Source organism: Gasterosteus aculeatus, chromosome 3 (assembly GCF_964276395.1).
Source record: "Gasterosteus aculeatus chromosome 3, fGasAcu3.hap1.1, whole genome shotgun sequence".
Taxonomy (NCBI): domain Eukaryota; kingdom Metazoa; phylum Chordata; class Actinopteri; order Perciformes; family Gasterosteidae; genus Gasterosteus; species Gasterosteus aculeatus.
In genome coordinates, this window is record NC_135690.1 from 9,147,603 (window position 1) to 9,165,489 (window position 17,887).

At 43.4% G+C, this 17,887-nt stretch overlaps 1 protein-coding gene across 1 annotated transcript in view; it reads left to right on the plus strand.

Annotated features, from left to right (window-relative positions):
• The window catches only part of clstn2a (calsyntenin 2a), a 91,025-nt gene that overhangs the window by 38,134 nt on the left and 35,004 nt on the right, over positions 1–17,887 (plus strand). The window contains exon 2 of the mRNA XM_040171074.2: positions 5,476–5,598. Coding sequence (XP_040027008.1) covers positions 5,476–5,598 — 123 coding nt within the window. The remainder of the gene's footprint in view (positions 1–5,475; positions 5,599–17,887) is intronic.

Genomic DNA, 17,887 nt, shown 5'->3' on the forward strand with positions numbered 1-17,887 from the left:
TTCTGCATAGTCTTGTTGTCTTTGCATAAGAATTGCATAAATTGGGTATGACTGAAAAGCTGAGACTGTCCCCATAGCAACCATTTACCATAATTTTATAAACTTGACATCATTAAATAAAATGACATGTAGATGATCAGAGCCTCATGAAACATGGAAAACACAAACCAGAGACCTTGGGCAGTCAGAGGATGGATGGTATATTAAAAATAATCAGGTTTCTGAGAAGAATCCAAATGCCCGTCTTCTCCAAATGTCTAAATTGGGTATTATATATAACTATTAGAATAGTTACGTTTGTATTAAGGCTAAAGTGAGTACATAATGGTGAAAAAATACTTTTCGTTTGCATAAAGGTGTCGTAGTCATTTACTTCCCCGACGGACAGCAAATCTCTGAGAAGCTGCAGATGTTTTCAGACACACGCGATCGACTAAGATAAAGTTGTTGTCAACAAGGGCTAAAAGGTCACGGTGAGGGACGTTATTGACATGTGACATATGACAAGCAGCACGTGCATGGAACACATTTATAGTTTCTGGATACGTTCTCCCCCTGCAGTGGAAACAGATGCCTGTGGTTCTCCGTCTCCCCGCGTTCTCTCTCGCTAATGTTAATGTTTAACCAAGGAGATGTTTATTTATTGGGCATCATCGTCTCATCACTGTTAAAGCGGCGGGTGTGTCTCCTAAATCATCCGTTTTGGAGGCCTCCGCAAGGTCTTTCCTTGCAAAAGGGGAATGAAGTCAATTGGATTACTGGTATTATTCTGTGATTTATGATCTCGGCCATTTATGAGCATAATAGGGAAATAAAAGGAGGATTTGTGAGGTCCTACAGGCTTCCCTTCCTCTTGCTCTGCTCCTCTCCTCTGCTGCTTAACCCGTTCGTCCTCCTGTTCTCTTGCACTCTGTTTACTGTTATACAGTAAATCTACTCTGGTGTTGGTGGCTTCCTGGTCAACAGTCACACAGGCTGTGTCAACAAGACACAATTAATACTGCGCTGTTTCCATGTATGGAAAGGTGAAATTCATTTGTGTGTGTGTGTGTGTGTGTGTGTGTGTGCGTGTGTGTGCTCTCACCTAGCTTTTAATTACTGCTCACCCCGCAGAGCTCTGTAGATGTTCAGTCTGCCTTCTCACCTTCCAACAGCACTGAGGCGAGGCCCTTTGCTCTGTTATGTTACTGAAATGTGATTCTATTCTTGGCTCCCTGATCCACTTCTGTCCTTCTCCTCTCTCAAGATGCAGCGTCTGCATTGTGGACGTTGTCTCATTTCCATGTCCTGTTGAGGAACGTTATGATTTACACTCCACCTGAATTTGTTTTCTCCGTCCACGTAACAAACTATTTTAGGTCTCCCTGGTCCATGTTTGTTTTGCCTCCTTATGTACTAGTTTGGATGCTCTGATGAAGCGGTTTGTTCCAAATTCTATGGATACAACTGGGCTTTGTTTTTTTGTGTGATCTTTTAGACTCAGTACATCCTTTTTTCAATACTTTCAGACAGTATCTTTATCTCTTTAGATAGAAAGTGTCTTTATGTCTTTTAATTTCTATCCTTTTTTAGTTATTTTATCCCATGTTTTAAAAGTTTCTTCTTCCTTTATTTTTTCCATTTTGTCTGTTTGTTCTTCCTGTTTTTATTGTTATTTAGCCTACGGGTCTGTGGAAAGATTACATCTATTCCACTGCAACATCATCGTAATGAAATAAATGCTGAAAGTAAATGGATTTTGCTCGACGTAAATTGATCAATACCTTCCCACAGATAGCGTGCCTGTTTGAATATGACACGGGGGCCCAAATTAGATATAGATTACCGGCGTACGTCCCTACTGTAATGTGTTTATTCACGAGCCTCAGTCCCAGAGGGGGGCATTAACCGAGATTTTGATTTCAATACTGGGATGGACAAGTTGACGATCCCCTGCTGTAATGTTATTTACAGAAAGCACTATGTCGTTTTTGGAATTCTGTTTTCATATTACTGTCACATCAGATTGAATCCGGAGCTGTACTAGGGCCACTTTTAGACTGTTTTCTTCTACTAAGTGAATTGGTCTTTTGTAATTTGCATCCAGATGCTGTAATGCAGTAATGGCTGCAGATGCTCCTTCGGAAATGGCCGTGGACACCTTGCTTATTGCAGTCAGTGACACAGTAACCCAGTTAAAGGAGGAACCACAAGCTACAACAGTGTTTTTGTTTTTTTATGAGCCATGTGGCAGATGGATGGCGATGTCTATTCTGTCGGCCTTTTTGATCCTGACACGTAAACATGGATTGCCATCAAAATGTTTGCATACAGTCATGCTTGTTAGAGGTTAGACAAATGAAAGTATGAAGTATAAAACGCAGATGAAATCACCTGAATACTCCGGCGATCTTAAGTATACGTGGAGCCTAAAGAGCAAGTTCACGAGCGTTTTCTTTAGTCCCGCCTCCCAGCCTTTCTATCAAGCCACGTTCTCTGGATCTTTCCCATCATCCAAAGACAGGACATTGATCCTTACACTGATAAGGCTTATCCTTGTGTTGATTTACCTAAACATGAATGGTCAGTTACACATCTCTTCTTTACAATTTAATTCCATGTGGAAATCATTTTTTTAAGCCCAGTGAAATCCTGTGAGGGAAGAAATGATTAATTCCAACATTTGGCCTGTGTGTAAAATGTAATTCAATCCCTGGTGGTGTAGTGGATAAAATAGTATCAGTCTAAGATAGATATGCATATAATATAATAAGAAGCATGATGTGTTCAAATGTAATTTTGTCCTGTGTATGGTGAGAAAAGGGGCCAATTTCAGAACAATATAAATATTACAGAGTGAATTATGACCTGCTGAACTTCCCAACCGCTGCTCCATGGAGCGTACACTTCATGATTAAAACTACTAATGTAACGCGTCGGTAGAACGCAACCAGAGCTGGTGATTCTTGGCACAGTGGAAAGACGGAAAACAAGACCGCTTTGATTAGAGGTTTGATTTGGTTTCGGTCGCGCTTGAAGGAACTGTTTTACAATGAGCAGCAGGGTGAAATGACTCTTTCTGTCAATAGAGTCTCGTGGCTTTGAGGAGAGACTATTAGTTATGTGTCATAGGGGCCCAAATACGTGTTGTTTATTTATATTTATAATGTTCTATGTAGGTCTGTGTGTATCGTCTCTGCTGCAGAAAGCAGAATGTTAAGCTGTGATTGTAATAACTTTGGTGATCCTCTTGAACTATAATGACAAAGTATTTGTTCAGTATTATTGTTTGGGACCAAATATCCGCCAATGAAATGAACCACCAGCCTTAGCTGCACCTTCACGCTCAGCAGCTGAGCATCAGCACGTTAGCATTGTCCTTTTCAGTGTAACCGCCTCGCACAGCCGCCGCGGGGGGGGAGATATGAAAATGATGCAAAATAATATATAAAGGAATAAATACAAGAACAAAGTAAAGAGGAAAACATCAAAATGAAAAAATAAACATGAAATATGTATGTGTGTATTCAGAAGTATGTATAGGTGAACGTACAAAGCAACAACAGCAGCATTGATACGGGTTGAATGTGCACATAGTGCCCATAGTGCAATTTCGGTGCCGTCTGACTGAACAATCGCTCCCCAGACAGACGACAGTAGAAAATGCGAGCGTACATCCATTTTTGTTTCATTGCTGTGGCTACGTACAAGCATGTCGAGGATGAGTGCCCTAAACACCTCTTTACTGTCCTACATGTCACGAGAGCTGCACTGGAAACAGACCATTTCCCTGGTCTGATGTGCGGTTGGTCTAAAAAGGAGCTTTCATATTAGACTTCCTTAAAGGAGTCGCCGCTCTGCTTCCCCGTCCAGAACCCTGTTTGTGTTGGATGAATGTGAGACCGTGAGCCAGAAATTGAACCTGCCACCTTTGAGTAAACTGCACTAGCTGTATTTGCCGTTCTAAAGACATCTTTTTATGTAAATGAAATCCTAGATGAGCATGCTAGATTCATACATTTGTTATGGCAAGTGCAAGCAAATAGAAATAAAGACTATTGAACATTTATATTGTCTCTTTATTCTAGTTACCTCAGTGCCACAGGAATTGTGTACCGCCACAGAATAGTGAATCCAAAGCAAGCTGCAATTCCAGTAATAAGATGGAGCTCTACTTTTATTAGACACCGTAGGAGTATCAGTACTCTTCTGCTCTCATGCACCGTCTTTCCTCAGTTGCAAGTGAAATCCTGCAGGTGTAAAGATGCTGAAACAGACCTCCCCTCTCCTCTCCACTTTCCAGCACAGCGGAGTCCTGCTGTTTTCTGCAGTGCTTTCTGTCTTATGCATGAGCATGAGATGCGTCTCCTCGGATGAATAATTCTCCCTCACTCCTTTTATAATCCACTCACTAGTCCGTCTCAGCGGGGCCACAGTTGTATCGAAAATAATCACTGAATTGAAGGAGTGGAAGGCGAGTCTTAATCCGTGAGTTTGTTCTTTGCGGGGAGGAAATGGAATAGTGGGACAAAACTACTGAAATTTGTCCAAATAAATTAAAAAAGCTGTGAGAGGGTTTTAGGAACAGTCTCATAATAAATCACTGCCAGCTGCTCGTTGGCACGAGACAAAGGGTCCGACGTCAGCAGATTGAAAGGTCAAGTTGACACCTCGGGTCCCTTCGGAGAAGGACACTGGATATATGCGTGGGTGTTGTTCTTGTGTCCCGGGCTCATCTATACGTGACGCCCCGCTGCGATGAAAGAGGGAGGACGTTTAATTTACAGGGAGAGCAACGTGTGATGGTGATCTTTGTTAATCTCCTGCTCCTCCTCCTTTAAATCTGTGGCAGGCGGGTTGAATTCCCAATGTAGTAGAACACCAGCAGAGAGACGGAAAAAGTAACGGATGCGAACGCAGAAAAGGATGATGTGGCTGGAAAATGGACAAGTTGGCACAAATGACTCACTAAAAGCAAAGGGTTTTTCTTCAGATTGTCTGGTATAAGAAATGTAAAGCTTTTGCTGTAAAGACATTGTTTGTTCCTTGACTGGGGTATTTGGGGTGAAAATGCCCAACGATTGGGGAGAATCGAGGCTGTCATCAACGGCAAAGATGAAGACAAAGCTTGTACACGCGGGAAGAAAGAGAAGAGGCGGTGGGAGAACTAATGTCAAAGCTTTCTCTCCTCTGCCATTTTCTAAAACTAAGGAATTTGTATTGATTGTGCTACAGAGAGCCACAGGATCACGGTGGACAAGATCCGCATTGACCCTCTGACTTCCGCTAGTCTTTGTGTCATGTCTAAAAAAGATATCAAAAAGAGATCTATCACACAGCGCGTGCATTAATGTTTTTAAAAAGTCTGAGGTTTCCTTCTGTTTCGTCATTCTCCGTCCTCGGCCCAGCCGAGAAACTGTTAAAGACAACAAAGCGTGTCAATGACTTCAGCAATGGTGGTGTGACGTGAACCGTGCATCTGCTTCTCCTCCACAGTCAACAAGCACAAGCCGTGGATAGAAACGTCGTACCACGGCGTCATCACGGAGAACATGGACACGGTGCTGCTGGACCCGCCGCTGGTAGCCCTGGACAAGGACGCGCCGGTCCCCTATGCTGGTAGATAAACACACACACACACACTGGATGTTCATTTAAAACGTATAACCCATACTGTACACCCCCCCCGTATATACTTTGTCCCACAAACACATCGGGCCTGAGACAAGGATGCTTCAGCTCTGTGTGCAGGAAACCGTGGCGACAAAAAACAGATGATCCAACAGTTCTCTGCACTCAACGTTCGTCACGCAGGCTGAATTCCATTTATCACCATCAGCAGTGTAAAACAAAGGCTATTCCATCTTATTTTTTCTTCTCGTTGTTGTGTAGAAACGCTCAAATAGGTACAAAGCCAGAGGGCTAAACTGGTATTTGATCACACTGGTGGTATGTTTGTGTTCACTGCGAACAGATAGGCTGTGCTGTTGCTCAATCAGCATATTATCACTTTTATTCTCAAACTATTCTGTCTAAAGTGCTCTTCTGGCAGGTACTTGAGGTTGTTTGAATTCACAATAGCAGGGGCTTTGAGTTGGATGGAAGAACTTTATGAAAGTGCATTTGTTTCCATAACCGTGGCAGGTTTTGAGTTGAGATGAATCTTCATCACTCGCCTTGACAGGGATTCATCCAGGGCTGCTGATAATTGAAGCCATGTGTCATCTTTTTTCTTGCTTCTGAATTGCCTCATTTAACTGGACCAACAGATTGCTCTCAAGAGTGGAGGAAAATCTCTCTACGACATTACAGATTTGCAAAGCACCGTTTTGATAAACCACATAAGAAGCAGGACCATATTTTGTTGACATGTAATCCAGTCTGCGAACATTTTTATGATGAGACACTTGCTTTTTAGTTTCGATCCAACATTTTAGTACCACTGATGTATTAAGGTTCTGATTCAGTCAATTCATCTCATCTCATCAACATTATTTTTACGGCATAAAGAGCAAAAACAAGGTGATATTCCCGTTAGCAGGAGTTAATGGTCTTATTGGATTCACAGATGCGCTGCATTTACTGGCTGCAGCTAAATGTGTTTCTACGGCCTACTGGGTCAGTAAATATCCCTCACAAATCCCAGCACAAGAACTGAATCCAATGCAGGGCAAGTTCTTCTCATCTTCGGCTTCCGTTAACCAGGTGCTGGGAGCGCGCTACCGACTGAAAGTTGTCAGCTTGACTCACGAAACGGGTACACGCTTAGTGATAAAAGTACAACGTCGTTATAAAGCTCATCTCCGGATGACTGTTTCGGGTGCTGATTAGGTTGTCTAGCACGAGCTGGGATCAGACAGCCACCTCGCAGGTACAGCGCGGCTGACAGTAACAAGAAGGCGAGAGACAGTGAGGGCTTTAATAATTGGACAAAGTATTCCGAGGCTCAAAACCAAATGAAGAGGCTTTTTGGCAGCTAATGCTCAACAGCTCATTATGGCAAAATGGCTTCTATTAATCCCAGCGCTGACAACCATGAAAAAGTAATGCTCAGCATTTTTTCTCCTTATGTTTCCCTTTTTATGTGTGAGTGTTTTTGTTCTAATGCCACAGTCGTAATTTAGTGTTTTTCAATAGTTACGTGTGAGCGGTTCTGTGTGTAATGGGTAAATACGGCCGACCTTGAGGAGAGAAAAGGCCCGTGTGGCACATATACTGTACGGGGGGATGAGTCGTCACATCTATTAGAGAGGCGTAGGAGGATTTTCTTACCTAAAACATGAGAAAAAGAGACTATTAAGCAATAAAAACCTTAATCTCCAATACGCATTACGAGCAAAGAGGCTCCAGATACACCTCCCTCTCATTGTTCTTCCTTAATCAAGCACTACCGACCTACAGTCATTTACAGCGCAAAGCTTTTCCTAGCAACCAAAATTGGCGCCACAGTGAATGTGTAATGACACTGCAACGAGCATCCAGACAAAAGGAGAAATTCCTCCGTTCTTTTTCTGCATGATTAACACTTGGTGTGTTGCCTCGAAAAGGTCAAACCGTGTGAAAAATGGCTAAAGAAGAAAGACGTAGTGCCTTACTGGCTGCGGAAAGGTGATATTTCTCTCTTTGTTTTCCATTGCATGAAGTCTAATGAATGAAACCCGCACAATCGCTACCAAGGAGACTGGGGGGGCGAAAAAACTCCATCCCAATTCATCTCCCTTTACGGTTGTCTTCTGCTACAGCTCTCCTTCATGCGTTACGACAACGCCCCTCCCTCAAATCTTTATCTCAATCCGTCTCCCTCTCCACCTGCTGCTCCACCGTTCCTTCTTCCTCAAGCAAACAATCCTTCGTCGCACTCTCTATCTCGACACTTTGCTCCCAGCGAGCCCGCATAGAGGGAGTCACTTAGGCATTAGAGACACTGTCATCCATCCTGGTTTTGTTTTACTGCAGAAAGAAGTGGGCCGTCCTCCTGGCTCCACATTAATTGCGGTGTGGGAACATGGAGCCGGATTGTTGAGTACTTTCCTTTTTTTCTCCCCCATTGTACTTTTCTTTGGCCCTCATTTATTTCCTCTCCAATCCATTGGCCCTTCACATCTCACCCCGCCTCACCTTTCTACCCATAAATTATGTTTCTCTTTTGCTTCGTGCCTCTCGTTCCGTCTCCCGCGGCACCACACATCCCTTTGACGTAAACTACCCACAGTGGGTCCAACTTGAACAGGATACGCTGAGACACGCCTCCTAGAGATTGATCGTTATTATTGCTGCATGCCATGATGGCCCCCTCTATCCTCTGCAACCCCCTTTCAACACCTCCCTCGGAGCGAAGGCGCGTGGGTCGAGGAGTGTGCGCCGTTCGAGCGCTCTCAATCAAATTAGCGTGAGGAATGGCGGCAGTGGATTCAAGGGTGCTGCGAGGCCGGCAGGCGGTTTAATTTGCTTATTCTTTATCTCGAGGCCGCAGTCAACAGGCACAGATTCTCTCCATTTATCATGGTACCAGAATAACGTGCCGAGATACATCGTTTCCTCTGCAGAACCCACACTGGGTAAAAGGAACAAAGGTAGTTGATGAAGATGAAGGGAAAAAGAGAGCGGATAGCTGAGAGTAAAAATGGAAGAGACAGATGGACAGTGAAAATGATAGCGGGTCATCGCGGGCAGCCGTTGGATTATTCCCACTGGTTGGTTTATGTTTGTATGCATGTGCGCGCCCACTGGTTTGCAAATGAATATGTGTGCTACTTTGTTTTGTACTTCCTGGCTCATTGTTGCCGTCTTGATCATCAGCCAAATGATCTCTCCTGACGGCAGCTAGTTCATTCCTAATCTACAGAAGCTGTATCATAAAGTTCCCCTTTAGTCCATCAACAGCTCGGCTGCTGAGAAAAGCGGCAGCATCGGTCCTCTCAGACAGCCTTGCCCAATACACAACCGCTGCAGTTGTAGGCGTAGGACTGAAGAAAATGGATTTGATTGATTCGGTTGCAGCTATCCAAAGAGAGAGCCATTATGTGATCAGCGTAGACGGCTGCATGGATTAGAATTAAACGCCATCTATTCAACCAGACGCTTATGCGAAGGTCGAAATGTCAATAAAATGACAGCCCTGTATGTTCAGCTCACATTTATGGCCATAACTCTTCAACAGTTTTTAGACTTTATATCAATAAACTGCCTCGAGCCAATAATGTGAAACATTTCAGGCCCATTCTTCTAATGTCAATACCATAAATAAAAGGAAGCATGTTTGAGGTGCATCTATCATTATGTTTTGTGGAATGTTTTGGCAGCAGTTTAAAAAAAATGTTATTTCATTGATACATGAAGGAACAAACCCACGTGGACACAGCCGATTGCAGGTCTGTTCTCAGTCCCGAACCTGCCTTTTAACAGAATTGTAATACTAGAACTAGAATTGCAATTGTAACACTTTTGATGAAAATACATATTTAGAAGTGAGAACACAAAAGCTGCAAGACCTTTTTACTACATTACTGGCTTTGATTATGATCAAAATGCAGCCGGCGTCAGGCCAAAATTGGGATTTGGGATGTTGAGGGCTCTCTAATACCTCAGAGGTCAAACAAATGTAGTCTGATCAAGTGAAGTGACCCACAATGTTGAGACCAGAACACTCCATTCATCACTTGATGTTCAAAGAAGCAGGTTGGAATGTCCTGTTCCTGTTAAACAGGATATATTTCATAGCTTCCGTAGTTTCTGTCTTTTAGAAAGTTTCTTCCATCCTCCATCTTGTTCCTGTGCTTAGAAACACGCAAAAAAAAATAGACATATTTTTCATTTTTGCCAGTACCAGTAACCATGTTATCACCAAACAGTCATAATCCAGTTAGGTATTGTTGTAAGGGGTCGTCGTGGCGCAGGGGTTAGAGAAGGTGTGCTGGGAAGCACAAGGTTGGTGGTTCGATTCCAGGCTGCCCCTTGTTCCATGTCGAAGTGTCCCTGAGCAAGACACCTAACCCCTAATTGCTCCCCGGGCAAAAATGTGAAAAAAAAAGCCGTGGGTTTAAAGTGTAATGTAAGTCGCTTTGGATAAAAGCGTCTGCTAAATGACACGTAATGTAATGTAAGAAAATGAAAACAAACCTCATTGTCACTGGTTTAAGCTACTGCTTAGCTGGATATTTTAAATCATAATCATGCCTGAAGTCATCCCTGATTGTTTATGAGTCACAATGATGGATTGTTGACTAATTGTGAGTGAAACGTCTTCATATTCCTGCTGCCGAGTCAGGACCAATCACATCATGACAGTCGCTGCATGGAGACGTAAAAAAGGAAGTTGTAGCTTAAAAATAATTAGAGCTGCTTGGTGGACAGACAAGTCCTCACTTCCCGATGCCTTTTCCTTTCATACAGAAACAATGCTGCCATGACAACAGCAGCCTACTTATCTTTCATCTGCACAGGAGCAGCATGGCGACAAAAAAAGAGACCAACGAAAGTAACCATCCAGCCAAAAAAATGAAGTAAACCAGAAGACAAAAAAGTTAGAACGAGGGAGCAAAGCGAGGAACGCAGACACAAAACAGGGAACAGGGATCATGCAGCATGTGTGTGAGTGAGAGCAGAAGAGAGAGATACAGCCGGGGAATAGAAAGAAATGAATCATCAAAGGATAAGCCAGAGTATTGAATGGACACCCTGATCAAACCAGGCAGGTCGGTCTCCGTGTGCCCCGAGGTAGAGAGGAACATATCACTTCGCCCGCCCGTCTCTCTCCTTCCTGCTCGCTGTCCTCCTGCCTTTGTGGAGCTGTTTTTGGGGGTTTCTGGGTGCTCATTCGTTAGGTAATAGTGGTGCAAGTCTCGCTGACCTGCATGAATATCCAATCGTATTTCGCCGTTCGGCCACTGTGATGATCTCGTACCCGACTCGGCACTTCATCTGAGCTCAATGCGTCTTTCATCTCTTTGTTTTGGTCCTACAACCACTAAAAGCACTTCCATACTGCTGGTCTTTCACGCCCATTGATACACTGATGGAAGAGGCCGGCAACATTGACCGGGGATCGATTCGCCGATCCTGTGACTGAAGATCAAAGTTGCACCAGCTTGCATTTGATATGTTCAGTATTATGATACACCACTCACACAGATCCCTCATGGAATGATACTGCATTATTCTCTAATGCGCCGATGGTACGATGCTACGGAGTGGACGCACAAATAGGCGACGCCTTTGAAACGTCTTCTCTCCTCACTCTGGTGTTCCGCTTCATTTTTTCTGTTTGAGCGGAGGACCGGCTCTCATGGAAGTGTCATGGTGGGTGTATTGATATCTCTTATTTGCCTCAGGACATATGGTCCAGCACTACGTCTCCACACCCATCTCACTGTGGTTTCTCCCAGCAGGACAGAGACATTCGCCCTTTTATTTTCCTCCCTCGGGGGTCAGAGTCTGGTTTGTGACTCTCTGGTTTCCCTCGCTGTCTCTATCTCTCCTCCTTCATCAGGGCTCATCCTCATTTGCACTTCTTCACGCATTCGCCGACTTCCTCTCACCATGACACGTTCTTATTGATTCTGCTCGTGACCTCACATCTGATCCGCAGGCTCGCCCCTCTCCTGATGGTTAGCTCGCCGCTCGTTCTCTCTGCAGGGCCTGTTGTTTAGACATGAAGGGCTTTCAAGGCTTTGTGATCAAATCATTGTAGGGGGTGACATTTTACTTCCCAAATGTTAATTCCATTAAATTATTTCATTTGCAGTAATGAAATGTCAAAGTACAGCAGATTTACCTCACAAGTGAATATAACTAAATATGAATTCATATTTGCGGCATTCGTTTCTCCGGTGCATTAGTATCACCTCCTGGTATTCATTCGGCTTTAAAAGGTTTAAGAGATGAAGATCATGTGTTTATGTTAAAGTTCAGCAGACGCAGGGGGACAAATGATCAGCCGTAGTATCCATCTGTTAGCACGGATTCATGACTTCAGTTTAATGTGGCCGAGGACATTCAGTCAATCACTAGATTGTGATTTTGCCCCCCTTACCAACACCAGTTATGGTTAGTTCTTACTTATTGCTTCGTAACTAAAACGGAGGGGTTACAAAAAAAAATCCCATCTGAATTCAATAGAATTCGATGCATCATGATGTCAGAAAATCAGACATCTTGTTATGCTAGTTGGTGCTATGAACACATGAACAGGAAGTGGTTCACAGCTCAGCAAAACCTTCTCCAGTGATAATTAACACCATGCAGTGATTGATTATGTTCGATGCTCATTTAGAATTGTCTTGTTTTTTTTCATACAGTAACGATGCTACCGGGACAAAATCTGTTCAACCTGCACAGGAACAGCATGATGGCACATTTCTACAAAGAAGAGATGAGAGAAAAAGACGTATATAGAAAGCAGGAAATGATTTCATCAGATTGTAAACTTGTCTTTGCACATTTATCCATTTTGCCTTTTGCAGAGTTAAGCACTAGTAAAAAAAATGTAGATAATTGATACACCAAGTGGTGAAATGTTGACCTGCAGGTGTGTGTGTGTGTGTGTGTGTGTGTGTGTGTGTGTGTGTGTGTGTGTGTGTGTGTGTGTCTTTTTGTCTGAGCTCATGTTTTTTGTAAACTGCCTCTGTGAATGTTGAAATTTGCTTAATCCCGCCTTCGGTTGCCACGAGGCTGTAAAGGACGACAGCGTCTCCATCCCCTTTAGAGCCCATTAGTCTCTCACAGGGTTTTTAAGGCTCCTTTCCTTTGTATGCAATGTGTAGCTGAAGACAAATGTATATGACCTTATTCAATATTGCCAAAATGTCAACCCTCTTTTTTGCATTAATGAGTTGAGAAACGCTCAACTGAGACTGATTGTCCGTCTGGTTTTAAACTAAACTAAAGTTTAAGCAATGAGGCAATTTAAACACCAGGAGGAGGGATTGTGTAGCTCTCAGGAATACACTGCGCGCATCTGCTTTTCTTTTTACATACGTTATATAACTCATCTAATGAAAAACTAGCCGTTAGCCACTTCCAACAACTTGGTATTGTTCTGTGGGAACACGCTGTCCAACGAGGAAAGACATTTGTATGATAGGAATCAGCGTGCTTCTCGGCGGTGGAGGATGATCTAATTGGATCCATATAGGATGGTCGGAGTAATTACTTGTCCAGTAATGCTCCACTGGAGCTCCGTCATCAATGCATTGTCAAGTTGCTCACAGCGCCAAACAACCTTTTAGCCTCTGATTGATTTTGCGGAGTACAGAATCCTGTCCCTTATTACCCTATTACCCCCCCCCCCACACACCCCCCCCCCCACACCCCCACCCCCCCTTCTATTCTGCACAGGATCAGTCTCTCATTTCTTGACACCGCGTGCATTTCTCAAATGCTTTCGCTCTTTATGTGTGTGTGTTCACTTGTAATGAGCTTAAGGCTTTGTGTGTGTGTTTGTGTCTATGAGGTTATAGTGAATCCCCTAAAACAGTTTTCCAGTTTCTTTGTTAAATAGAAAAGGTATCATTTCATACACACAAATCACATATTTTAAGCTCCTTTTAAATATGTGCTGTGGGTCCGACCCCCGTATACGCATTTCACCATTGTACCATAACAACATAAATGCTTGACGAGCACACAGTGAGCTCAAAAAGCTTGATGGGCAAAACATTTGTGGGGAAAAAGGTATATTTTACAGTAAACTCTTACTGAATAAAATAAACTATTCTATAAACTACTACAGTTGTAGTGTTAATACATGTGTTGATAAACACCCACTGACTGATTTTTAAAAAATTAAGATTGACCTAATGTTGAATTAGAAGGACACAAACTTTCACGTTTTGTCTTAGTTTAGTTTCTTGTCACCTGCGCTGCATTTAAATGCGTCCGTGCCATCAGCAGAGGAGGGAAGCCAATGGAACCCGTTTGCTGGCAGAGTCAGTAAAGTTCGACCGATAGAAAGTATGAGCTGGCGATGAGATAGACTTCTCAGAATGAAGGCTGAAATAACGCGCTCTTCAAGGATATATACTGAGCACTGACCCGGGATCCTAATGTGAGCACAAATGACTTAATGGAATGTGCAGTGAATGGCAGCTGAAACTAATCCAGCAATTCTCTGTGTTCTCTGTCTCTCTCTCTCTCTCTCTCTCTGACGGTAGCTTGACAGGACCTCAATATCCTGACAGGCCAATTAAAGGACAATTTACATATCTGCCTCGCTCCATTTGCCTTGTTCATGTGAGCATAAAATAAGATAATCTGGGTTTTGGACCTGTGTACGACATCAGAGCCACGCAGAGTCGCCTCCTCGCCGTTAGAAAGGACTCAGGCCTTCGTCGTCGTTGTTGTTCTATCCTTTCCGTTCCTACCGACGTCAGCCTCTCTTTACCAAACTTTCTTTAGCACTTTAAACTTCACCTCGCTCATCCAAGACAATGGTTTTATTTGTGCATAAACCTGTCAATGTTCATGCAACAAGGAAATCAACTCTTTTCTTTATTTCTCACAAAACCTTTAAGTCAAATGGTGAAATAGATGAACAGAATATTATTCAATGCTATTACAGCGAGAGAGAGACGGATACATATAAGGCTACGTGGGTTTTTTTAAGCTATTAATATTCATGTTTCATAAAATGGATTAGGCTGAAGGAAATAAAATCACTCTTTTGTTTGTGAGAGAAGCAGCATATCATTTAACCTGAACAAGCTCCATCCCGTCACGTTGCTTATCACAGCCACACGTCAACCTGGATTGTAATTAATGATGCGGAGCTCCGGGCCAGACTCATTAAGATGACGCACACAGTCGATCAGCTTATTTACCCGCTGTTTGGAAGGGAGCTGCTGGGGGACAGACGGTCCCGAGGGACTTTTTAGAGGACAGAAAGTAGTTTTAATGGAGCTACTATTTTTCACGGAGCTGTGTCAAGAGTTAAAACTCCGCCCCAGCAGATCTGCCTGGCGTGGTTGTGGGAGGGCATCATTCCAATTAGAGGCACAGATGATACAGATACCTGCCGCCACCTGTAAAGAGTGAAGGAAAAGCGTTCATGGGTTTAATTTACCTCCTCGGGTCATTCAACAAGGTGTGCGAGGAGATATTTCCATGGCTCACCGTTGTACTTTTTGAATTACCCCCCCCCCCCCCCCCCCCCCCGTAACGTACTGGTCTGTTTTTGAATACTACTTTCCTCTTCCATACAAGAGTGGATGCGGTTGCGTGGTTGTTATTGAAGGGTGTTTTAAAATCTGGCTCAATCTGGCTGAATGATTGTTCTGGATATACTTCAAAGCAAAGGCCCTCTCAGTTTAACTGATACTACAGGTTTGTGAATTTGGGGACTCTCTTTATGTCCCTGTCGATCTGTTAAATGTATTTTTACATCCTTATTCTGCTTCTGCCAGCATTGATCCCATGATTAGAATACTTTATTTTTGTGGTCATGACAGCAATTTTTCACTCAAATCTTTTTTTTTTTCATTTACATTTCCCCCCTCTATTTTTTTTTTCCATGTTTAAAATCATCGCTTTTCATTTCACCAAAATGCTCCCAGTTTACCACCAGTCGACTGTTTGATTGCTGCTGTTCAATCAATTAGATTCCAATCTCCTCCTAATTAAGTGCCTGAAACACACAAACACACACATGACCTTAAGGCAGAGTGTGTACTGCTGGACACGGGTCTCCGGGGTCAATTACGGCGGTGTAATGATTGTAATTGGCTCATTTTCAGCCCATTACCCTATTTTATGTCTTATGCAGCAGGTTGTAATTCGGCGGGAAGATTGATGGCTGGTCTTTCTCTGGCTGATGGATGATCGTCAGCGCTAGAAGAGGAGAGCTGCGTCATTAATAGTGTCTAGGAACGAGCTGTCATGTCAGCGGGCCCACACACGGGCAGCGCGTGGCGGCCGAGGGCCTGGAGAGAGACTGCCCTTGACGCAGCGTGAAGGCAATTACTCAGTTTACATGGTGTTTACATGTATGCTGCAAGCGTATTTAGGGAGTCTGTGTTTTTCAAGGTCAAATGTTGGACGGGTACCAAAAATGGTAATATACATTTCCTGAGCCATCCGTATCTCAGTGCCTACTGACACATTTTTCATGTCGAGGTAATTGTACACCCAGACAGAAATAGCCATGTAATAGGACATGCAGGTATAATGCACAGGTTTCTCTGTCTTTCACCTTTTCCTTTTTACGCGCTTTACTCTCTTCCTGCCGTGCTCAGTGTGTTTTGGCCACATTTTTGAATACCAATCGCGGTGCAGAGCTCGAGCACCTCTGAAGTGGTTCAACGTGATCCGACAGCAATTGAAATAAGATTTATCTGCGTCTTCACGTTGTTTCAGCCATCCGGACAAAAAAAAAAAAAAAAAACACCAGTGCTAACTTTTCCAAAAGTGCCAGAACGTGTGAAAGGCAATTCCGAACGAGTGACAGAGTTGCGGATGTGGGGCATCATAGTTGCAGCTAACGCACACTCCCAGCCGCTCTCCTGGCGCTGCTCCGGCAGACCGCTGTAGCAGGAAATTACTTTTCAAAATACACATAACAATGTCCGTTAACTGTTTTGAGCGTCACTGCGAGGCCGAATGGGGTGCGAGAAAAGTTTCACCGCCGCCCGTCTGTGACGACAACGGACATTATGCGTTATGTGGAGGAAGAGATCATCGTTAACATGCGTTTGTGTCATTGAGTGATAGTAGAGCAATTAAATGCCATATGCCGGTCTTTAAAGTGGAATCTGGAAACATTGTTAATTATAGTTTTTAATAATAAGGATCAAATTCCCGTTGCGTATTTTGCTCGAGCAACAGGTATTGCGATATAATAAATAGAGAGTTAATAAAGATATGTTGCTGCATTGGCCATCGTATCTAAAGCATGTTGCCTTGAGCTCTGAAGCCCCGCGGCTTCTGAACTAATTTACACACGTGTTATTAGTATTCTGTCACAGGTTTCTAATCTAGTGTTACACCCCTCAGGGTCTCTTTGTCACTGCTAATTGTGAGAGCGCTAATGAGAATAAAGTCCAAATGAAAAAATCTGTGAGGGGGGGACTCCCTTATCTATGATTCTCTAATTCCCATTGCAACCACGGAGGAACACAATACCAACCTATTCCCGACCTTTGGTTGACCGTTTGTGTAATATCACTTTATCACAGCTGTTGAGAGGTTCACATGGTTGCTGACAATAAGCTGGTGTGGTAGAGTAAAATGCATAAGAAATATTGGGGTTAAATACTTCATCCCCTCGTCTGCTTTGCGTCAAACCTAAGACGGTTTAAATGTGAGTTCTCGGTGTGCCGATGTTTTCCAGAATCGCGCTGTGACTCAGGGTAGGAAATCTTTACAAATGAATGGAATTCTCTCTAAAAAACAACGAGACACCTTCCTCAGCTGGCGGGTTGACAAACGATCGAACATGACAGCGGCGCATGCACGAGCTATTGCCTGCCGTCTGTTATGAGAAACATAAGTAGCATGCAGAGATCAATGAGAGATGACAGATTAGGTTGTTTTAACCTCCACTGCAAATCAAAACTACACTGCTCATTACATCCTCTGCAGATGTTTTTTTTTTATCAATTTCTCTCAGTCTCACCTCATTTTTATTGTGTATATTGTGTATATTTCTATGCATATATCTGTCACGACTTTCTGTGTGTGACTGTGCGTGTATTTGTATGTTTGTGTGCAGTGAGCCATGTGCATGACAATGTGCATGCGTGTGTGTGTGTGTGTGTGTGTGTGTGAGTATGTGTCTCCTATAAACCAGTGGGCCGTATCCTTCTTTTCTTTTTGTGCTGGTGGGCTGACAGAGGTCATAGTCAGAGACACTTTGACATTTACAGCTCAGAGGCTCATGGCGACTCCCCGCTGTACCTGGCAGTGTGTGATTATCTCA